This window comes from Stomoxys calcitrans, chromosome 4, assembly GCF_963082655.1.
Source record: "Stomoxys calcitrans chromosome 4, idStoCalc2.1, whole genome shotgun sequence".
Classification (NCBI taxonomy): Eukaryota; Metazoa; Arthropoda; class Insecta; order Diptera; family Muscidae; genus Stomoxys; species Stomoxys calcitrans.
The window spans coordinates 87060925-87086244 of record NC_081555.1 but is presented as its reverse complement, the minus strand read 5'-3'; the positions used below and the strand labels follow the sequence as shown (position 1 = coordinate 87086244).

General features: G+C 37.7%; 1 protein-coding gene across 13 annotated transcripts in view; it reads left to right on the top strand.

Moving 5' to 3' along the window:
• LOC106090068 (MAP kinase-activating death domain protein) overlaps positions 1-18683 on the top strand; it is a 211703-nt gene extending 193020 nt beyond the window's left edge. For 12 of the 13 annotated variants that reach the window (XM_059366530.1, XM_013256136.2, XM_059366532.1 and 9 more), the window contains 3 exons: positions 3314-3386; positions 6431-6477; positions 10935-18683. In XM_059366530.1, the coding sequence (XP_059222513.1) occupies positions 3314-3386; positions 6431-6477; positions 10935-12008 (1194 nt within the window). In that variant the 3' untranslated portion in view covers positions 12009-18683. Of the gene's footprint in view, positions 1-3313; positions 3387-6430; positions 6478-10365; positions 10746-10934 lie in introns of those variants that run through there. The other variant, XM_059366538.1, reaches the window with a different exon arrangement.
• Positions 18684-25320: the final 6637 nt, after the last annotated feature.

Below are 25320 nucleotides of genomic sequence, written 5' to 3'. Positions count from 1 at the left end.
CGCTGTAAACTTAACATTACTCTAGGTTAGGTTTAGTTTTGTACTATAAAGTGCAAATCCCGATTAATCGTTTCTTATTATTTCTTATTGCATGTTATCAATATTTATTTATTTTTATATGTTCTATTTAGTGTAAAAGAAATTAGCGGCTTCCTTTTCATACTAATGAAAGCTTTTTAGTGTAATATTATACTAAATAGCTTAGTTTTTACTTCTTACGCACCAGCAATAGATAGGAGAATATATATTCATTCTGTTTGCAACACATAATATCTATTTCCGAATCCTTTAAGTAAGATAAGATTGAAAAGAGGGTGCGGGTACTATTCCGCCCCATTCTAATATGGACACACACCTAAGCCCGCAATCGGCTTGTTGTGCGCCCTAATTACTGAACTGTTACATCGAAAAAGGAAATCTCTTTTAGGAATTCCATGCTACTTACAAAATCCTTAAATCGCTTAGTTCGTTCATGCTTGGTATTGTTTCCCCAATGACAAAGGAAATGCTACAACGCACAGTGGGAGAAAATCGAAAAGAAACTATTGAAAATATTCCGTGTTAGAACGGGAGATATCTTTGATATTTTGAGTGGTTCGAGGTGATGTGTTAGCGAGATCGTGTGCAATTCCAAGGCACAGGAGGTCCGTTTTCACACTTTTGTCACGTTTTTTTCTGATATTTTAGCCTACAACAGCCAAACCATTGAGATTTTCGATCTAATACTAAGATTAAAATTTTAGACAAAATCAATAGTTAAGAACTCTCTGGTAAATTGTGAAAGTGAAAATTTTTCGGGAAAATGTTGATAAATTACCATTTTCAGTTGTTCATAGCAATTTATCAATATTATCACGAAAAATTTGCACTTTCACAAGGCCAAAGCTGCCTGAAGGAGCGCTTCAATGCTTTTGCGATGTTCTAGAGAGTACTAGTTATAGGCCAAAATATCCATAAAAACGTGACAAAAGTCTAAGAAAAAACTACAAGTCAAAACCTCAAGGGTCAATTTTCACCATAAACGTATGGTCTAGTGGACTTTTTATACCCACCACCATAGGATGGGGGTATACTAATCTAGTCATTCCGTTTGTAACACCTCAAAATATTCATCTATATATATATTCCTGATCGTCTCGATATGCTGAGTCGATCTAGCCATGTCTTTCCGTCCATCCGTCGAAATCACGATAGCGGTCAAACGCGTAAATCTAGCCACTTGAAATTTTGCACAGATACTTAATATCGATGTAGGTCGCTGGGGATAGCAAAAGGGCCACATCGGTTCAGATTTGGATATATCCGATTTGGCTGAAATTTTGCATACAGTGTTCCCCTATGACTTCCGACAACTGTGATGAATACCGTTCAAATCGATAAAGAACCTAATATAGCTCCCATATATACCGATCACCCAATTTAATATCTTTAGCCAGTGGAAGCCGCCATTTTTTATCCGATTTGGCTGAAATTTTGAACATAGTGTTCTCTTATGACTCTCAACAACTGTACTAAGTACAGTTCGAATCGGTATTTAACCAGATGTAGCTCCTATATTTTAGCAGAATACATGGTTCCCAAGATTCGGGCCGTCCGAACATTGCACGTTTTTACTTGTTGCTGAGTCCAATCCTAAGAAACAGAAACGCGAAGGGCCCCTTAAGATGTTCAAATCGCGCTACCTTAGTACACATGCTATTACTCGCCGCACCGATTTTGCGTAGGTGAACTATGTGTTCCGTTATGGTACCGAAAGCCGTATTGACCTCCTTTTCACTTCGTTTGAACAATAGTCTCGTCTTCTTAGGATCTGGAACCCCCCATAGAATTTTCGTTGTCCTATAGATAGTTTCGCCCTTCGTCGAAGGTCTGCACTGCCAAATCGTCTGCTATTTATTCCACCTTACTCCGCTATGGCCCGGTTCGTCTCCTTATCCATCTTGGACCAGTGCGTATATTCCAAGGCGAGATATACATATGTCTACGCAATCTTTCAGTTCGGAAAACCAACATCCAAGTCGTTATTAAAGAATGGTTATGAAGATAAATAGTCCGTCGTGTCACCCTTAGTCTGAAGACGGACACGTGCAGTATACTTTCCCAAGCTATAAAGGGAACATGTTTTTAGCAAGTGGGGAAACGCATACCTTTCAATTGTTTTCCCTAAGATCCCAATAAGCAAAATACGAAATATTATGGAGATCGATTAAGGTTAAACCGTGCCGACACTACGTTCAAAGTTGGAAGCAGTTCTTTCTTATGGATCCAGTTGAGGATTTTAGGTCGTAGCATGAAATTCGTAAAAAAATACACAGTTATAAGACATTCACGACGGAAAGGGCTAAGCCGAATCAGAAAGAATTTCAGAGTCAAACCGCATAGTAGTGGCGCAGGGTACCGTTCATGTTTTAACCATGCCATATACTTGTAAATGTGCACTTTGTTGACGAATTTCATTTTAGAACCTAAAATCCGTTACTTGATCTCTGGGAATGAAGTAGACGCAACATTAAACACCATTAAGGCGCGGGTTATCGTTAACCGATTGCCACAATATTTCGAATTTTCCTTGTTGGGTTCAAAAGAAAAAAAAGGGGGGTATGCGCTCCAAAAACAAAAATTCTTTTTTTGGGACACTGTAATATGCAGTCTCAGGCAGGATCAGAACTGCCCAAACTCCGAAGAGCATTGGATCTCTGACTCCCTAACTGTATTTAATTGATATCGAAGAGGTCGGTATTTCTAAACACGATATTAAAGTCGTTATCTAAGTCTGAATTATGTTAAAAACAGACAAATATATTTTAAGTTTGTGTCTTCTCTGCTAGGTTTATAAATTATTGAACCACTTCAGTATTTCGATTAAAAGAAACTTTTAAATATTTATATTTATATATCGACAACACTTTAATAAAGGCAAAATTCCTAAACTATTATATTCTTACTACCAAATAGTATAGCCTTCTCCATATTAAATCTGACTTTATCTCCCTTTATACACATCTACCTATAATTTCCAAACATTCTTGGCTTTGCTTTAATCTGTCGTCTAAAGCTTTAATTGTTGTTCTTGTAATTTTAGTTGAAATTTGAAGTTAATGCATGTCGTTTATCCCAAATCCCAAAATTATGAGCACTATATTACAATTTCCATACATGATTTGTTCAAATACGTGACTAACCAAAAAAAATATCCCCCAGTCCATATAAAAACAGAATATAATGTTGACTTATATCTTAAGTTATAATAAAACTTATTGAAAATGTTTTGAAATATTTTTATTTGAGCTTCTCTTTGATGTTACAATTTCAGTTTTTCGTTCGTTTGGATCACATACGAAAGTGTTTTACCCAAAAAGGCGGCATATTCGTATTGGAGGAATATAGTAAGTATTGCAAATGTTAAGTAGAAGCGCATGAAGTTTGGTCTGGTCGAATCTATTGTATATTAAGTTACGAACGGATCTTGGAAGTCGAAACAAAACTCTATGGGCAAAATTTTCGATAAATGGGAAAAATATTGCGGCATCTAGAGGTTCGAGATTCCAATCGGGAAATTGGTTTATATCGGAGCTATATCCGGTAATGGAGCTATTTGGATCATATACAATCCTAACCGACCTACACTAATAGGAAGTATTTGTGCAAAATTACAAGTACATAGCTTTATTCCCTCAAAAGTGAGCTTGCTTTCGACAGACACATGGCTAAATCGAGTTATAATATCAAGACAATTAAGAATATATATAAATACTTTGTTGGGTCTCAAATTAATACATCAATAAGTTACAATCGGGGAAATTAGTTTACCCCCATCCTAGATGAAGGGTATAAAATTTAACGAATTGTCTTTCTTTTAAAGGGTGATTTTTTAGCTATTATCTTTTTGCCAACATTGGTTTAATCAGCTGACGTACGTTTCGTGTTTGTTTCACTGTCAAACAACTTCAGTTTGATCTATAATTTAATCATGAATCGTCTTACAAGCGAACAACGCTTGAAATTTATAAATTTTTATTATCAAACTGCGTGCTATGTTGCGATTCTTCCATTCAGCGACGAAACACATTTTTGGCTCAATGTGTACGTAAATAAGCAGAATTGACGATTTTTGAGTGAAGATCAGCCAGAAGCATTGAAAGAGCTACCAATGCATCAAGAAAAAGTCACAGTTTGGTGCGGTTTATGGGCTGGTGGCATCACTGGACCGCACTTCTTCAAATATGATGTGAATCGTAACGTAACTGTGAATGGTGAGCGCTATCGTGAGATGATATCGAACTCTTTTTGCCCAAAATGCAAGAGCTTGACTTGCATGACATGTGGTATCAACAAGACGGTGCCATATGCCATACAGCATGCGTAATAATGGACTTATTGAGAGACGTGTTCGATGAACATTTTATTTCACGTTCGGGACCAGTCAATTGGTCGCCTATATCGTGCGATTTAAAGCCTTTAGACTATTTTTTGTTGGGCTATGTTAAAGCACATGTCTATACAGACAAGCCCGCTTCAATTGACGCATTGGAAGACAACATTGAAGCGATTATTTGTAATATACCGGCCGAAATGTTAGAAAGAGTATGCAAAAATTGGACTAAGGACCATGGACCATTTGAGGCGCAGTGGCAATACCATAGTTCCATCAATCGAAGACTATGTCGCTGGCAGCGGTGCCTCACACTCTACCTTAGATGTCGTCTCAATTATCCGATCGGGAAACTCTTCCATCCAGGTTTCCTATCGTCGCGTCGATTATACCGCAATAGTATGACCTGCTCCTATCCTTTATACATTCTCTCATGGCCTTAAGTCTCATAGCAATGTAGACCCCCAGGCCCACTCTGTCCTCTAGCTTTGATCTATCCGTGTAACATGATCTTCCAGAAATCCCTCCACATCGGAAACCTCTTCCTATCCTTCGAGGTTTCCTATCGTCGCGTCGATTATACTGCGATGATATGATCTGCTCCATTCTCACCTTAAGTCACATAACAGCAGTTGCACTCTCACACTTAATCTTTATCTATGGGTCGAATATCTAGAATAGTCTCCAATGCCCTAGTGAGCGTGGTCCCCATCGCCTATGCCAAAACCACATGTTCTCTGAACCTGTTTTATTATCCACCATTACAGTTCACCAAACTACTGAGGCATAAGTAAGTAGTAGTTTATTCACGCTCCTGATCCTGAATGCCCAATAACTGTGAGCCTTCTCGGTACGATCCGGTGTGTGATACCTCCAATTCAGCTTTCTGTCCATGATCATTTCTAAGTATTTGATCTTGTCCGATATCTAAATCGATCTAATGAGGAAACGTGGTGCGTCAAATTGGCCCACCTTCGTGTTCCTCATGAACAGGCAGATTTCAGTCTTCTCTGGGTTAACGTTGAGACCACTAGGTTTGGACCAGTCGTATGCCATCTGGAAGATCCTTTCGGTCCTTCGGATTTTGTTATACCCGCCACCGAAGGATGAGGGTATATTCATTTTGTTATTCCGTTTGCAACACATCGAAATATCCATCTTCGAACCTATAAAGTACATAAAGTACATAAATCACCGTAAAAATCTAAGACGATCTAGCCATGTCCCTCCGTCTGTCTGTTGAAATCACGCTACAGTCCATAAAAATACAGACATTGAGCTGAAACTTTGCATAGATTCTTTTTTTGTCCATAAGCAGGTTAAGTTCGAAGATGGGCTATATCGGAATCAATATATTGTCCGATTTCGCCGAAATTTGGGACAGTGAGTTGCGCTAGGCTCTTCGACAACTTTCTGCAATTTGGCCCAGATGGGTCCCGATTTAGATATAGCTTCCATATAGACCGATCCCCCGATTTAAGGTCTTGAGCCCCAAATTTCGGACGGTGAGTTGTGTTGGGCCCTTCGACATCCCTCTTCAATTTGACCCAAATAAGTTCAGATTTGGATATAGCAGCCATATAAACCGATCTCTCGATTTAAAGTCTTGGCCCGTGCCGTATATGGTTCAGATCGGTCTATATTTGGATATGGCTACCAAAAAGACCAATGTTTTGTCCTACGTAATTGAATAATGACTTGTACTTATTAGACCTCTCAATATTCGTGTTGAATTTGATTGAAATCGGACCATAATTCGATAAAGCTTCTATGGGGGCATAAATTATGAATTTTTCACCGGATTATGATGAAAGTTGGTTTACAAAAATACCCGAGATGGTGGGTATCCAAAGTTCGGCCCGGCCTTTTCATGTTTTTTTTTTTTTTTTGTATTTTCGTCTACTTGACTAAGATTACATGAAGAATCTTTTATACATCAATTTATTTGCTCATTCTACTATGTAACTCTTGTCAATATCCGACTGGCATATAAAACTGTGATCGATTAATAATTTTTCGTGTACTTAATGTAAATCTTACTGAACATTTTCTTTTCAGATCCAAAAACTCGACAGCTTATACAACGAAAATATAAATCTAATATGGTAAGTACAACGTGTTCATTGCTTCAAACCTATCTCTGAAGACTTTTATCAATGTTATAAAGTCTATAATTTTTATTTAATGCACGTTATGACATGTTCATTATTCTTGACACATTTTAGTTCAATATTCAAAGTTTTAGTCGGCTGCAAACAAAATTCGATTGAACAAACTTGTTAAGTATTTGAATTAAAATTGATATTATATCCTATAATTCAAATTTTGGTATATAAAAGACGAAATTTTTTTTAATTATTTTGAGTTGAAAAGCTTCTCCTTTCAACTGTTGATTGGAGAGGACATGTTTTTAATTCACTTGCTTGCTTTTTAATTCACTCACACAGAAGCCGCTTGAGATAGCTGCCAAAATATTATCGTCTAAAAAATATAAGCCGCTTGAAGAGATGGAAGAACAAAACTGTGCCTTTATCTCATGTTTATTGAGATACTTGGTTCCATGGATCCTAAGAATTTCACGAATAAGTAGTGCCAGACTGAAAGTCCTCAACAAGTCAGAAGGAGTTGTTTTTGCGAATTCAAAAAGGTTACACTGATAGAAAAATTGATATCAAACGTGCTTATTTCGATACCATACGGTATTGCAACGGTAGGGCAACCCCGTACGGTATCAAAACCATACCAAACGTAAGTACCGTATTGTATGGTTGTCGCCTATGATGACGATCCCATGGGCTTAAAACCCCGCTGGTAATATCAAACAATTCTCAGCGGTGGTTATCTCCTTACTAATGCGGGCTACATTTGTGAGGTATCCTGGCATGCCGTTCGGCATAAAAAGAAGGTCCATATTGTTGAGCTTAAACTTTAATCAGACTGTACTCATTACTATGAGAAAATTATCGCCTAACTAAATGGTTCATGCGAAATTCAGTAGCTAGCATTGTTTCTAATACAACACTATTGCTGCCTTTAGTACCAATCTGAGTTGTTTTAAGCCTCCCGATATCCGACTCAAATATGATTCAGGTCGGGCGATATATTGATATAGCTGCCATATAGACCAATTTGCCAATTAAGGGTCTGAAGCCCATATTTATTATCTGATTTCACTAAACTATGAAAAAATTTGTTGTTTAAAGCCTCCGACCCAAAAATTGGTTCAGACCGGATTATTTGGATATAGCTCCCATTATATACATTTATTTTGCGATTTCGCTGACATTTGACACAATGTGTTGCTTTAGGCTAATTGATATTCGTACCGAGTATGGTCAAGATCAAGCTGTATGTGAATATTGCAGTATTGATCGATCTCCCACTTGATTTAAGGTCTTGGGCCCATAAATGCTCATTTATTATCCGATTTTGCTGAAATTTGCCACAGTGACCTATGTTAGACTTCTCGGATATAACGGTTATTTTTATACCCTCCCCCATAGGATGGGGATATACTAATTTCGTCGTTCTGTTTGCAACACATCGAAATATCCATTTCCGTCCCTATAAAGTATATATATATTCTTGATCGTCGTAAAAATCTAGATGATCTAGCCATGTCCGTCTGTCTATTGAAATCACGCTACAGTCCTTAGAAATAGAGACATTGTGCTGAAAATTTGCACAGATTCTTTTTTGTCCATAAGCAGGTTAAGTTTGAGGATGGGCTATATCGGACTATATCTTCATATAGCCCCCATATAGACCGATTACCCGATTTACGGTCATAAACCCATAAAAGCCACATTTATTATCAGATTTTGCTGAAATTTGGGACAGTGAGTTGAGTTAGACCCTTCGACATTCTTCATCAATTTCGCTCAGATCGGTTCAGATTTGGATATAGCTGCCATATAGGCCGATCCTCCGATTTAGGGTCTTAAGCCCATAAAAGCCACTTTAATCATCCGATGTTGCTGAAATTTGGGACAGTAAGTTGTGTTAGGCCCTTCGACATCATTCGTCAATTTGGCTCTGATCGGTTCAGATTTGCATATAGCTGCCATATAGACCGATCCGCCGATTTAGGGTCTTAGGCCCATAAAAGCCACATCTGTTATCCCCTTTTGCTGCAATTTGAGACAGTGAGTTGTGTTAGGCCCTTCGACTTCCTTCGTCAATTTGGCCTAGATCGGTCCAGATTTGGATAAAGCTGCCATATATACCGATCTGCCGATTAAGGGTCTTAGACCCATAAAAGCCACATTTATTATCCGATTTTGCTGAAATTTGGGACAGTAGTTGTGTTAGGCCCTTCGGCATCCTTCGTCAATTTGGCGCATTTATTGTCCGGCGCATTTATTGTCCGATGTCGCCGAAATTTGGGACAGTGAGTTAAGTTAAGCCCCTTGACATACTTCTGCAATATGGCACAGATCGGTCCAGATTTGAATATAGCTGCCAAACAGACCGATCTCTCGGTTTTAGGTTTTGGGGCCATAAAAGGTGCATTCATTGTCCGATGTCGCTGAAATTTGAGACAGTGAGTTGTCTTAGGCCCTTTAACATCTTTTTTTTTCAATTTGGCCCAAATCGGTCCAGGTTTGGATATAGCTGCCATGTAGACCGATATCTCGATTTAAAGCCTTGGCCCCATAAAAGGCGCATTTATAATCCGATTTCACTGAAATTTGACACAGTGACTTATGCTAGGCTTTTCTATATCCGTGTCGTATATGGTTCAGATCGGTTTATTTTTAGATATAGCTACTAAAAAGACCAATATTTTGCTATACACAATTGAACAATGACTTGTACTTATTAGTATATTAGTCCAAATCGGAACATATTTCGATAAAACTGCTATTTTCACCGAATTTTGATGGCTTTTTTCTTGTTTTTTTTTTCGTTTATCAGTTTCCATGTATTTCAAAAGTTTTTGAAAAAAATTAATTATTCAGTTGGCTAGCTTGATATAAGTACAAATACATTAACACCACCATGACCCAAAGTTGTATACAAGCAACTTAGCAATTCTAAAAATTAACTATCAACACTGAAGTTGTGCCAATTTTTAAGAATTCTGCTTATTCGTTGGACTTTAGTAATGAAAACAACCCAAAGAACCAAAACTTTAAAATGAAGTTGCTATCTTTAAAATACATTTCCTATTTATTAACGGCATGACCATCCGTTTCAAAATTTGATCGCTGAAAATTTCGTTTTTGAAATTACCAGCACTTCTGAAGTTTTAATACCAATTTTCTTCGGTATGTAAAATAATCTCGCCGAATCTTAAAACAAATTTTTTTTTGCACACACTTTGAGTAGACACATAAAAGAATCCTGGCACTACGCTACAATAGAAAGAAACTATTTTTACAAAAAATGAAATTGCCACTAGCAACCCTGGGGGTCGCAAGGCTTAAAGTTTTTATGCCAAATAAAAGTTTAATCGATTCTTAACATTGCATCGTTTTCTTAAAGACAGAAAATTTTTAAATGAAGATCGATATATCTTCATTTAAAGATCGATATATCTTCGTTTCAATCAAATTACATAAAACTAGATATATTTTTTCTTAATAAATAAACAATAAAATTGTTGTCTGCAGTCGACTACAAAGAAACAATAACAAATAATCATGAAAAATTCCCTTAGGTTTCCTTAAATTATGTTCTATTATTTTATTTTTTTCTTTTTATGTAAATGTCTGTGTGTGTGTTAATATAAACTCTCAATGTAAATGTGTGTGTGTGTGACTATCTGACACCATAACAACTTATGAAATATTTGATTAAAACCACACAATCCAACAACCAATCCAATTAACAATTTAACACCAAACACAATCATCATAATTAATCACAACAATAAACAACACCTGGTTCAACACACAACCAACAAAATTCCCATCACTTCACAACAAAAAAACTGCAATACACAATTTAACTACTACTCTTGGATACTTGGTTGATTGATCGGTAATCAGGCTTCAGAAGCTGCCTTTTGCCTACATCGAATGTTTAGCATTAAATTTGCCAAGCGTCTAATGCAACATCCTGATATGCAGGACTATCGCAGGGATAGAAATGATAATCTAACTGCAAGCGACCACAAGCACAGGGACCAGGAGGATGTTTTATATGCAGTATCATCCAGTGATAGTGACAGTGATACGGATACTGGAGGCCTTTAAAGATATTCAAAGAATACATTTTTAGAAATATTTTAATCTTAAAATACAAAAAACAAAAAAACAAACGCTAGAACATTTTTTCTAAGCTAACTAACACTTATTACATATACTCGTAGCTAAGCAAGGTTTCATTTGGCTTTTTAAAATAAAAACGAAAATACAAAAATTACTAACCTTGCATGAGTTTTATTGGGCATATTCTCGTAGAATAGAGTTTAGTTCAATTTTATATGTATTTCTTCTAATTCGTAAACTTTTTTTCAATTCATCTTCATCTTGTAGTTGTTTTTCTGTTCCTAATAAAATTTTGCTACAAAAATTTTAACCATTGTCTTTCGAATAAATTTCCTTCAAACATCTAGGCCGATCAAATCTGTTACTCGGTGCTATGTGTCTTCTCCTATGTGGCAGCGGGTCAAGATCAAAATCAAAAGAAGAATCCTGTAGTCATCACTCCCCAGATTCAAGATATTCATGCCCAGCAGAAACAACAACAACAGCAGCACCAACAACATGCAACGGGGGCCGTCGTCCAGGGAGCAGCCCCAGGTTTGACTCCCAAGACTTCACATTTACCTTCCCAGCAACAGAACAGCAATCGACAACAAACCATAACAATACGTCATACCCAGCCCATGCAAAAGCCCAGCATAACAACATCTGTGGTACAGCCTCAGTCACGTTTGGTGCATACGAATGCCAAGACCCACACCACACCTACCACCACTATATCGGCTTCAAGCAATAAGGCCCCCTTGCAACAGCAGCAGCCACCACAATACAAAGCAACTACATCGGAGAAATCACCTGGCCAAACTAAGTCACATCCTCCTTTGGCGGCACGCAAGAGTAGCGGTGCTTCACAGCCGGGTCCTCTGCCCCAACTTCCGCCACGCCTGGCTTCGCAGACCTCAACGGAGAGTGTAGCCACTTCACCCACCCCCTCGACAGGTTCAACGGGACGCAGCTCACGAGGCCCTCCACCAGGGCCACCGCCTGCCATACCACCACGCACTGGGGCCATAGCTCGCAGTGGCTCAGTGCAGCAGCATTCCACAATGCCCGGACCCAGACCATTTGTACGCCAAATCTCCACCAATTCAACACCACCCCAATATACACCTCAACCACCGCCAGCATTTGTCATACCAAAGCGTCATACCACCATGCAGAGAGCTTCTTCCATGGCCACACCGAATCCAACGATTATCAACACTGCCGCCCTTTTCACCACCTGCATAACAGCGGGCACCGCTTCTGCAGCCACCTCAGCAGCACCTTCGACCACACCCTCACCATCATCATTGCCCTCGCCAGCAAATCTGCAAAAGCGGCCGTCCTATGGTAGCGTAAGTCTGGGTTCCTCACTCTCAACATCGCCTAGCTCAAATAACGGCAGCAGCTCGACATCGCCTCAGGGTCCACGCAAACACTGACGAAGGAGTTCCTTTTTCAAAATTGTCGGCATAGGGAGCGGGAAGGATAGTTGGAAAGACAGTGGGAAAGAGAGTGGAAGTCAAAAAAATGATCGTCGCAACAGTTCTGCTGGTGGTGGAGGTGGAGGTCGTTCCGGTGATGAACCACATACCAGGGAAGCTTGTCGCTCCATGTGTTTACCTTGGCTTTAGAAGCGAAACAGTTCAAATAACTAAAAAACAAACACAACAACCATTTTGTCAACAAGCTTTCCAACTACTCACTTCAAAGTTCAAAGGGTAATTTGTGCAACTCAGAGATCAAGATTAGATATTTGAATCCTAAAAAAAACTAAATTTTCATTCATAATTGACCTTGCGCTTCTACCACTCTTCCACAGGGCGCTGGACACTTGCGGTGTGGTCGAGTCACCGTCAGATACTTCCCCAGCTGCTGCTGTCGAAGTTTCTTTTGAATTTCTTCATTTACAGCTAGCACCCATCTTGAGGCTTATCCAACGGAATGATCCACTCATAAAGCGCTTGTCGGATCCCGTCCCGTTTCCTAGCTTTTGATGGCGTAAGGGGATTTTTTCCCTGAAATCTAGGGCGATAAGACTTGAGCAACAACTGCTGAAGCGTCTTCAGAATCCCCAGTCCCAGTCCTCGCTTTTTCACTTTAAGCCTTACCTTATTGAATCCGACACAACTCATTTCGACTTGTTGGGATCTAGTACGAATGCTGCCTGTCTCCGATTCCCATCAGCGTCATCCAATAAACTATACAAATCTTTTATCTGGTGGTTGAAAGATTCGGATTACAGTCTCTCAAGAATGGATTTGGCATCTGAAGGATGCGTGTGACCTTTTTTGGGACTCAACAGCACATGCCGATTGAGCGTTAATCTCCAATCATATTAGTTTGAATTGTTCACTAGGTTACCACAGCCTTTTGGCTGACTGCTTTAACGTTGCCGAATTTGGACATTTACTGTCCGAGCAAGCCTGACCAGCTATAATTTCCGGAGCCTCTATCTTTATTAGAAAGAGTCTTAGGTTCCGTCGCACCAAGCCTACCAATAAACTTGAAAGTAGGGCCTCTTTTTTTTGCCTCTTCGAGGCGCCTATGTTTTTGCAAATTCCAAATGGCGGGCACGCAGTCTATATCGGTATTGTCCTCAAGACGCGAACCAGGTATCTTCTTCAGAAGTCGCCTATCGGCTAGTAGGTTCACTCCATAAGTCGAGGTTTCAATATCAGACAACATACTACGACCTGATTCCACCAACTCAGCTGTTTGCTCTGTGGAGTCCATGCTAAGACTACTCTAGGGTTTTAGATCTTCCGCGGCCATCAATCGCTTAGAGTAAAATGCTGTTGTTTATGTGCCTTTACGAGATAAGCCTCTCAATGGTTCAAACAACGACTCTAGGTCAAGAAGTCATTTTTTGTAGGGGTTTACAAGCATTATCAAACATTAAAAGCAATTTAGAAATCGGAATGCAAATGCATATTTGGACCAAACAAAATTTCAAAGGACCGAAATTAGGCGCAGCAGCTATTTCAAAGTGAAATTCCATAAATTTTCCTTTAATTGCAGATTTATTTTAACTTTGTTGTACCCACCTCAACATCTTTGTACTCCACTCACAGGCTCAAACAATAATAATCGTCTAATAGAATACCACATACAATTGCCTGCCAAATCTGAAGAAACAGTTGCCGAATGAAGTCATACCCTGGTATCGGATTGGCTTATTTACAATCCCAACATCATTCGAATGTTAGCTTCCTTTCGTCAGATGGACAGATATGGCTTTGGTATCGCATTCACACCTATGTGCCGGAGTCTATAAGTCACGAATGATGTGTAACGACATAGGAAATGTTGAAAAATTAATTAAATAAACTCGCTCAACCACTCTCCCATTGCCTTAAGTATCACAGCAGCAGTAGCGGCCTCATACTTAATCTGATGGCTATGAGCCGGATATCAAGAATAGTCTTCAGAAGGCGTGGTGATATGTCAAGACAACAATTTCTCTGAACCTCTTGTTATATACTTCTGTTGAATTTTTCCCATTGCAGCCCACCAAACTATTGAGGCGTGAGTAGGTATTATTCTACACATACTCCTTTAGAACCAGTGGACTGTCTGTGGATTCAAGCCTCATTACGAGCCTACTGTCCATTTACATATTTTTTATCATACGTGAGCCTTCTCAGTACGCTTCAAGATAGGATATTTCTTATCCAAGATCACTCCTAAGTGTTTGACATTCTCCGATAATGGATTTGTTAGGCTGAAAAATTGTGGCGACTCTAATTGATGCACTTTTGTCCTTCACTTATACAGGCAGGTCTCAGTCTTCGCTGGGCTTATGTTTAGACCCCTTGATCTAGATCAGTCCCATACCATTTCCAAGACCCTTTACTCTTGGTTAGTTATTGAATTCAAATAATAGGTTTAGGTTGTCAGTAGAATGATTTAGTTTTCCCGAATTTCAATGGCATGGAGCTTCATCTCTTTGTGAAGAAGTTGTTTATAAATACTGCTAGCTTTTAGTGAGAGGATGACTGAAAAACTGTGCTGATGTTCTTGCCTTGACTCAAACACAGCATAAAGGCCGACAAGCTATAATACAGTTCACAGGGGCATCTGTTGTTGTGACCTCCATACATAAGTCTAGACATTCTTAAATACCATGTGTATTGCGTTTTTGGAATTTAAGGAAATGTTTACCTTTTCGATTATGAAAAGTCAAACTTTTAAACTTTGCAACTTTCTCAAATAGGTTAAATGCGGCCATTTACAATTTTCGAAAGTCCACTTTTAACTTTATAAGTCAAAGGCCTGCGCAAGAACATTTATTTCTGCTTTCAAGACACACTGACAATCATAGAGTATTTCAAGAACTAAACTCTTCGTTCAAAACTACAACATTGCATGAGACAATAGAGAACTGAGTAAAACCGATAACAAGACACAAAGACAACGAGACAATGAGATGAGTGAATATGAAAAGAGCCCTTCAGCAAAAAGAAAGATTGATCCAGAATTCAGTGAGTGCATGTTGAACAATGCTTCAGATATAGTACCATTCCTCTTGTCGTTTGCTTTCGTAGTACGAAATTCGACGAAGGCAACGTGGTTGATTTGGCAAAAGCAAGGGTAAACACACACAAACACACGGCTATTTTTTTTACCCTCCACCATAAGATGGTGGTATACAAATTTCGTCATTCCGTTTGTAACATATCGAAATATGCGTCAAAGTCCCCAGAAATCATATATATTCTTGATCGCCATCACATTTAAGTCGATCTAGCCATGTCTGTCCGTCTGTCGAAAGCTTTCGTACTTTCGAACGAGTAAAGCTAGGCGCTTAAAATTTTGCACAAATATTTCTTATTAGTATAGGTCAGTTGGGATTGTAAATAGGCCAAATCGGTTCATGTTTTAATATAGCTGCCATATGAACCGGTTTTAACTTCTTGAGCCTATAGAGGGCGCAAATCTTATCCGATTTGGATGAAAGTTTTCACATTGTGGTTTGGTATCACTTCTAACAACTGTGCTAAATATGGTCTAAATCTTTTTACAACCTGATATAGCAACTATATAAACCGATCTCCCGATAGACTTCTTGAGCTTCTAGAGAACGCAATTCTTATGCGATTTGGGTAAAATTTTGCACAAATACTTCTTATTAGTATAGGTCGGTTAGGATTGTAAATGGGCCAAATCGATCTTGGGTCCTGAGTTCTTAAGCCTCTAGAGGGCGCAATTCTTATCCGATATGGCTGAAATTTTGCACATGGTGTTTTGGTATCACTTAGACTTATTGAGCTTCTAGAGGGAGCAATTCTTATCTAATAAAAGCGTGTAAGAAGAGAAATAGTTTGCAAACGATTTGTGTGATCAGTTATTCTATTAAAAATAACAGCAAGACGCTTTCCTGTACAGCGAGTACAGTGAGTAATTTCTCATATCACACTGTAGCGGCGATGAATTCAAGATAAAAATACTCCCATACACTGAATGGAGGTTGTTTTTCAGATTTATATACTCAACAGCAAGTTGTTCGTTTTACTCTATCTTCAGTAGTCTTGAAATACAACATCTTGCGGGTTCAGCGTTGATGAGTTCAACAAAAACAGTCACCAACGAAAGGTTTTGTGCAGGCCTTTGTTATAAGTCGATTTTCCTAAATCGACTTTTTGCATTCATTGGAAAATTTCTTCCTTGTTAATTAGCTGCACAAAATTTTATAAACATTTGAATGATTTCTGGAATACTTGATCTACTGGTGGAGCGAATAACAACCCATAAAGAAATTAATTCATATCTTACATGAAAATAAAATGCTTTAAGTCTCAAGAAACAAATTCATGCTTATACATACATACCTAAAACACATTTTGTTATAATTATTGTACCTACATATTTATTATTATGACAAGTATTATCACTATAAACAGGATAGCAACAGAATTGTTTTTTTTTTAATTAAGATTAAAAAGTTATTTGTTAAAAGTTTTACATACAGAAGACGAAATCTTTCATAATTGAGAAGAAAAATTGATTGGTTAATACTTTTACATTTAATAATTGGATCCCTCTTTATAGAGAACGAAAATTAGTATGTTGATAGTTTTCTCATAAGAACAACAATCATGAAAGAGGGTATGCTGTAACAGTTTTAAAAGAACTGAAGAAAAAAATTGATATACAAAACAAGTTCATCGAGCATCAGTTAACAATGATATCTCACTCAGTCTCACAACAATTTACCAACAACTAGTAAAAACTCTCTTTTTTTGGTACACATTTCATAAATTATTGGAAGAAATCCATAATGGGCGTTTTGAAGATAACCATATTACATCCCTATAACTCTTAATCTATTATTACATTCAATAACCATTATTTCATTCTCTCTCTTTCTCGTTGAATCTATACTAATATTTTGTTTTGCTCTAAAGACTAATTGCATTTTAAACTATTGAAAACAAAGTTTGCCCTATCTGATTAATAACAAGAAGAATACCAACTATGTATGTACTTTACTGACTATAACTATATTACAACATAAAACTTGTCCTTGAAAAGCTTTAACCACACAAACAAAAAATAATAATATTCAATAACTTTTGAGAAATTTAAGTTAATATATAAACTACAATAAATAAAATAAACTACTAACTGATTCGTATTGTATGTAAATCGATGTATGAATGTTGTATAAATGTTTTTGATGTAATAAATTCCTATTAAAATATAGAAACAGAATGGATAAGATGTAATGTGTGCAATAAATAATTGCAATTTTCAAAAAGCAAATATAAATGTAAAAACAAAAACACTAATGAAATAATTAGAGATTTGTGTACACATAATAATGAAATACCAAAAAGTAATCAGCAACTATGTACACTTAACGAAACAGATAAACTCCAGAACTTTAAATAAATGGCAATTGAAGGCAATCTAGGTAGGGAATGTTTGTATTAATAAACAAAAAACTCTAAAACTAAATTCATAGACAAAAACAAAAAATACATTTGCATATACATTGTTCAATACAATAAAATTAATGAGAACAAAACAACACATATTAACAATAAAATAAATTATTTAGTTACATGCGCAAACGCAAAACGAAGAAAGAAAATGGAAAAAATGAAATTTATATTGTAGTTTTTCTGGGAGTGTAAAGAATTTTTTTATAAATCAGGGAAACTATTTTTCGGCGGTTCAAACAACATAAACTACAATACAAATTTTATGTTCAACATTAAGCATAAAAAATGTTAATTTCAAATAGATAAAGTTACATGAACAAATAATGAATAACTTGGGCAGAAATAAAAAAAGAAAATATTTTTCCGGTAATACAAAATGCTGTGAATAACAATGAGATTTGGAAGAAATCATATTGGTAAGAGAATAAGAATTGATTTAAAAAAAATATATAAATATTGTTGAGGACTTATAAATAGTGTCCACATTTCTTTAACAACCCAATGAAGCGGCTATTCATAGTTGTTCAATGAAAGAACGAACACAAAATTTAAAATCGAAAATTTGCACAAAAGGTAGAACAGTAAAATATGGAAATGTTTAAAATTTTCAAAAGAATAATGAAATTTATTATTTAAAATAATTTCTTCTCATAACTGCAACTTGCATTTTCTGAACTCACATTGAAAATGATACCAAATTTCATTGTTGTACATTTTTAAAGTATTACCTAAAACGACAATGAGATAAAAAATCATCTACAATATACGGATAGTTAATAATCTGGTGTTTAAATGTATCTAAAATAAAGTATCAAGTAAACAAAATTAGTACAATAACTTAATATCAAACACAAATAAAAACAATAATATTTTATTTGTCTTAAAACAGAGAAATTTTTCGCTCTAAATTCAGTTTTATTTAGTTTCTTATGTTTTACTTATAACTACTTTCAGTTTGAATAACATTCACACCAGTCCTTATACTGAATATACCAGCGCCTCTTTGATAGGCATCATCTTTGTTTAAAACTACAGTGTACAAAATATGCTTTAACTAATTTTTACAATATTTTATATTACGTTTTAAAAGATTTGTTTTTTATTTTTTGAATAAATAAAATTTATCGATTCAGGTAATAAAATTATTTATGATAAATACAGGAAAAGATATTGAACTGTGTTTTTAATTAAGAAGGATCAATATTTACTTATAAACAGTCATAGGTAAGATTAATGATAGGAGGGCATAATTTTATTAAAACTAAGAAGACGGCCCATAACGCTAAAAGCCCTAGTTCGAAATCCAGCGAGAAAATTTAAAAACTATTTCAGCTCAAAAATTTGGTAAGAATTCAAAAAATGAAAGTCTAATATTTGGTACCATATATGCTTACATTAACTCTTAAGAGCTTAAGAGCTCTTAAGCTGCAACTTTTTGCAACCTTTGAAGTTTTGACCAAAATGCTAGAGAGACTTCCATGTTTTTTGTCAGTTTTCGAATTCGATACTAGGGTGGGGCAATTGTTATGGAAGGCAAAAAATCTTAATGGGCCTTTCGCGTTTTTGATTCTTGGGATTGTACTGAGAAAAAAACTCCACTAGACCACGGTGAAAATCAATCCTCCAGATTATGATTTCTCAGACTTTTGTCACGATTTTTTTTTTTTTTTGTGTATATTTTGGCCTATGACAGCCAAACCATTGAGATGTTCAATCCAATACTAAGATAAAAATTGTAGCAAAACAATAGTTAAGAACTCTCTAGTACATCGCAAAAGCATTGGAAAGTTTCTTCAATCAGTCTTGGCTTTGTGAAAGTGCAAATTTTTTATGAAAATATTGATAAATCGCTGTGAACAACTGGAAATGGTCTCGGCAAATCGGTCTATATAGCAGCTATATCGAATAATACATGTTCAGTTCGGGCATCAGTAGGCATAGTACAACTCACCGTTTCAAATTTCAAAAACGCATTATGTTCAGCCGTGCCGATCTTTAGATACCCACTACCATGAATATATTTATTATCCTCTTTGATTAAAAACCATGTATATCTATATTAACGACCAAGTTATAGCCGATTTAGATCATAGTCGGTTCAGGTACCGAGAAGTGTATGTAAGTCACAGTTAAAAACTTCAAGGAAATCAGGTTAAAAATAATAATAAATTCGGATTTTATAGCTTAAGATCCCAGATTATAGATCGGTCCATATGGCAGCTATATTCAAATATGGTCTGATATGGATCATGCGTGATTCGGATGTCAGGTGACCTAGTGCAACTCCATATTCCAAATTTATATCAAAGTATGGTCCTATCTGGACCAAATTTGGTTCGGAAATTTAGTTCAATTCACTGCTCTTAATTTCAGCGATATAGGAAAATGGTGTCATTTATGGTCTTAAGGCCCACTATCGGTCTATATGGCAGCTATATCCAAATTTGGTCCGATCTAGACCATGTTCAGTTCGGACAATGAGAGGATTATTGCTCTCATTGTTTAAAATTTCAGCGAAAACGGGTAACATATGGGGCTTTTATGGGCTTTCAGCCTAATACCCTAATTCGGCAGATCGATCCATAATACAGGTATATTTAAATAGGGTCCCTTCTGGACTATTTTCAGATCGGACAATGAGAGGTCTAGTTTTACTCACAGTTCCAAATTTAAGCGAAATCGGTTTTTAGACCCTTAATTGACCGATCGGTCCATAGTCAGCTATATCTTAATATAGTTCGATCTAAACCAAACCGGTTGCGGATGTCGATAGGATGCCACTGTTCTAAATTTCAACAAAATCGGGTGATAAACGCTTCCTTAAATCGGTAGGTCAGTCTATATGGCAGCTATATCTAATTATGGCCCGATATGGACCATTTTCGGTTCGACATCGGATAACAAAATGCGGTTTTTATGGGCTTCAGACCTTTAACCTGGAAAACGGTCTATATGGCAGTTATATCTTAATATGATCCGATTTTGCTCCTTTTGTGAATACACAAAATGAGAATCTGTGCGAAACTTTAGCTCAATATCTCAAATGTTGAATATCTCAATTTTTTGCTGTGGCGTGATTACAACAGACGGACAGACACACAGGCATCGTTAAATCATCTTCGAACTTTACAACGACTCAGAGTATTTAAACTTTGTAAAGTCGGAAATGGGTATTTCCATGTGTTGCTAACAGAATGACTAAATGAGTATACCACCTTTCATATGGTGGTGGATATGAAAATCAATGAAGTTTGTTGCTTCATCCATTTTAGTTTCTGCCTATAAAATTGAATAAAAAATAAACTTGACAAACGCGATCAATGGTGGATGAAAAACGGCCCTACCGAACTTAGCTCGTTTTCAATTATTTTGACTTTTTACAAATCTGTTCTCAAATATGCTTTCGACAATGACTTAGCGAATATTAACTCTAAAGTTATCTCATGTTAATGTAATATTGGGTTGCCCAAAAAGTAATTGTCGGTAATTTAGTAGTAATATAGTCAGCGTTGACAAATTTTTTCAACGGCTTGTTACTCTGTAATTGCATTCTTTCTTCTGTCAGTTATCAGCTGTTACTTTGAGCTTGCTTTAGAAAAAAAGTGCGAGAAATTTTGTTTACATTTGCTTGTTTGGCGTCAATTTTAATATGGGTACCACATGTATTGAAAGAAATTAATTTAACAAACCGAATCAACGCTTGTGATATGCACCTTAAACGCAATGAATTCGATCCGTTTTTAAAACGAATCATAACTGGAGATGAAAAATGGATTGTTTACAACAACGTTAGTCGAAAACGATCATGGTCCAGGCATGGTAACCAGCTAAAACCACTTCAAAGGCTGATATCCACCAAAAGAAGGTTATGCTGTCTGTTTGGTGGGATTGGAAGGGTGTGGTATATTTTGAGCTGCTTCCAAGGAACCACACGATTTATTCGGATGTTTACTGTCAACAATTGGACAAATTGAACACAGCCATCAAGGAGAAGCGACCAGAATTGGTCCATCGTAAAGGTGTCATATTCCACCAGAACAACGCTAGACCGCACACATCTTTGGTCACTCGCCAAAAACTGAGTGAGCTTGGCTGGGAACTTTTGATGCATCCACCATATAGCCCTGACCTTGCACCATCAGACTACCATTTATTTCGATCTTTGCAGAACTCCTTAAATGGTAAAACTTTCGGCAATGATGAGGCTATAAAATCGCACTTGGTTCAGTTTTTTGCAGATAAAGGCCAGAAGTTCTATGAGCGTGGAATACTAAATTTGCCAGGAAGATGGCAAAAGGTTATCGAACAAAATGGCAATTATATATTTGATTAAAGTTCATTCTAAGTTTTATTAAAAATACATTTACTTTCTTTTAAAAAATCCGCAATTACTTTTTAGGTAACCCAATAATTTAAAATTTTTGTTTTAATTCGACTCGTACATAATACATCTTTATGGGCTTTGGCCATCCCCGAATATAATGCTCATTGACTTCACATTCTATACATTACGACAACCGTGGCCACTGTGCACTTGTCATCTCTCTATCCACTGTGCCTCAGTGTCAGTCAGCAGTTATTTACGTAAATACTCATATGCCAGCCACGGTCATCCGAACATGTATTGTATTTGTTCATACAAACATAGGCTCGACTTACCAGCCCCTCGCTACACGCACCGTTATTCACAGGCTGACCGCACAACCATCCTTACATATGTATGTTTATTGATAAGAACATATGCTGGTTGTGGTTATCCGCGCTGGTGGTGGACATTTATACACAGTGGTAAGAAGGGTATACGAACTAATGTGGGAATGGGCATTTATATCGTGGCACAGGTGATCACACTGAATGTCGTTATTCGACGTATTTTATTTAACAAGGCAAGTGGAATATATTTCTCACTTGGTCTCACTCTCACTCAGTCTGTACTTAATGTCACACCTTCCTAAGGATGGTCACGAGTCGCTCGAGAAGACAAAACCATCAGACGTGTGGCATTGTCGTTCACTCCGAAGCCTTTGAGATCTCATCAGCAAACGCGATTTTTTCGCTTCCAAACGCGACTTTTTCGCTTCTTACGCGATCTGTTCGTCTGCCCTCGCGACTTGTTCGCTTCGAAACGCGATGCGTTCGTTTCCCAACGTGACTCGTTCGCTTCCTAACGCGATCCGTTCGCTTCCTTATGCGACTCGTTCGCATGCTTACGCGACTCGTTCGCTTTCTAAAGCGATCCGTTCGTTTCTTACGCGATCCGTTCGCTTCCCAACGCGACTCATTCGCATCGTTATGCAATCCTTACGCGACCAGTTTGCGCAATCAGTTCGCTTCCCATCGCAACTCGTTCGCTTCCATCCTAACTCTGCTTTTATCTTTACAGTGCCCAGCCAGAATAGTTGAGCTGCCCGAGGTTCACGCCCAAGCCATATTCGAGCCCCGAATCAATCCACGGCTGGAAGTTAACCAAATACCAGCCGAAACATCTCAAGAACCATCCGTCCGCATACCGCAGAAATATACCGAATACCAGCAAAAAAAATCCCAAGAACCATTCGTCCGAATACCGAAGAAAATTACCGAATACCAAGACGACTCGACCCAGTGACTGAACACCCGAAATTGACACCTACTGGCCGAAGCGCTGCACTGACTGACACCAATCAACGCACTGCAACTAAGAGCTTAGTACACCATCGTGAATTGTAGTAACTGAAGAATATTATCAATAAAACCTAGATTGCGTATCCCGAAAGGAATAATTAAGTGTGGTATTATTTAAGGTTTGTGGATCCTTAAGGTTAAACCCTGGACAACTGTTGGTCTACTTCAGCCGAAAACAAAACTACGTTACAAACCAATCAGCTCCTGATCCGGGCTTAAAAAATTTCGCTTCCGCTCCGGCAAAAATATATCGGCTCCGCTCCAAATCCCTGGTGGAGACTGCCCTGCACGTGGTTGTTCATAAAATAGAAGAATCCTTCGATGCCAAAACGTACACCCACGCGCTATGCATTGACATCGAGGGGGCTTTTAACAATGTGCGGACCGACACACTGATCCAATCCTTAGACTAATGTCGGGGTGACCCGGTTCTTAGAGACTGGATAAACCATATACTAAGGAACCGATGGATAAATTCTGTGTCTTAGGACATAAATATAAGGGAGAAGTGGCACAATGCTCGCCACCCCTATGGGTGACCATCATAAATGACCTATTACTCATGCTGACAGAGGAGGGAATTGAACTCGTCTACTACGCAGATGATGATATAATACTTCTAAGAGGTAAGGATCCGAACCAGCTATGGAGAAGGGCGGAAATGGTCTTGCATATGGCATAGGACTGGGTTAGACCTAGGGGTCTCAATGTTAACCTAGAAAAGACTGAAATATGCCTGTTCACCAGGAAGACGAAGGTGGGACAATTTGGGGATAGTTCACTGGCTCTACAGGAGCGTGATAAGACCAACACTTACTTACGCCTCAGTAGTTTGGTGGACTGCAATGAAGAAAAAGTGCAACGTAAGGATAATACAACAGGTGTAGAGTAAATGTTGTCTTGGCCACGGCCACTAGGGCACTGGAGACAATTCTTGACATCTGCAGGCGGATATCAGGGCGATCAGGAAAGTGGTATGGTGATAACGCGAGGACGTCGAGTGTTAACATCTTTACGGACAGTAAACAGGCCATAAGGGCAATAACAATCAGGACGTTAAGATCACGAACAGTCGAATGTAAGAAGGAAATAAACGCAAACGATTTGGCAATGAAGGCAAGATAACTGCCGTAAATAAATTTGGTTAACCCGAAGCCTTTCGGGTCGACGCAGTCCGAGTTAAGGGCATGGGCGACGAATGCGCATGTAACCCTGTGGTACAGCGAAACAATCAATAGGACGGCGAAAATCCTATGAGGAGGTCCAGATCGTGAGAAGACGATGCTTTTACTGAAAGGAAGTAAGAAGGAGATCAGTTTAGCCTACGGTATCGGTAACGGGACATATTGGAAAATAAGCTCACTTATGTAAAATCGTTGCGACAACTTATAGCATGTGTAGGCTTTGGGGGGAAGATGATGCGACGTTGGAGCATTTCCTATGTCGTTGCCCGGCTTTCGCGTCTTACAGATACCTGCGCTTAGGTGGGGACACAATACCAGACACGAACCAATTTAGGGGCGAGGCATGAAAAACATTTAAGGATTTTGTGAGTAGCTTGGAATTCCTAATTTTGATTTTCTTTTTCGAGGTTACTTTTTTAATATTCAAAGCGCATAGCACGGTGTATGTCCATAGTGTCATTGGGCGGATTAATATCCGCACCCTCTTTTCAACCTTACCTAACCTAACATTCTTAGGCACTTTTCTTCAGCGTAATGAATGTTGCCGCCCAATTGTGTTACTATTTTTCGTTTTACTATCAGATTTTCAATACCTGATTTTACTTATAATTTTTTTAATTAAAATTTTAATTTTCCTACTATTTATACCCTCCACAATAGGATTTCGTCATTCCGTTTACAACACATCGTAATAATGATCTGAGACCCAACAAAGTATATATATTCTTGATTGTCTTGACAGTCGATTTATCCATGTCCGTCCGTCCGTCTGCCTGTCTCTCGAAAACGCGCTAACTTTCAAAGAAGCAAATCTAGACGCTTGCAATTTTTCACAAATACTTCTTATTAGTACAGGTCAGTTGGGATTGTAAATGGACCATATCGCTCTATGTTTTGATATAGCTGCCATATAAACCGGTCTTGGATCTTGACCGCAATGAGGGCGTAATTCTTATCCC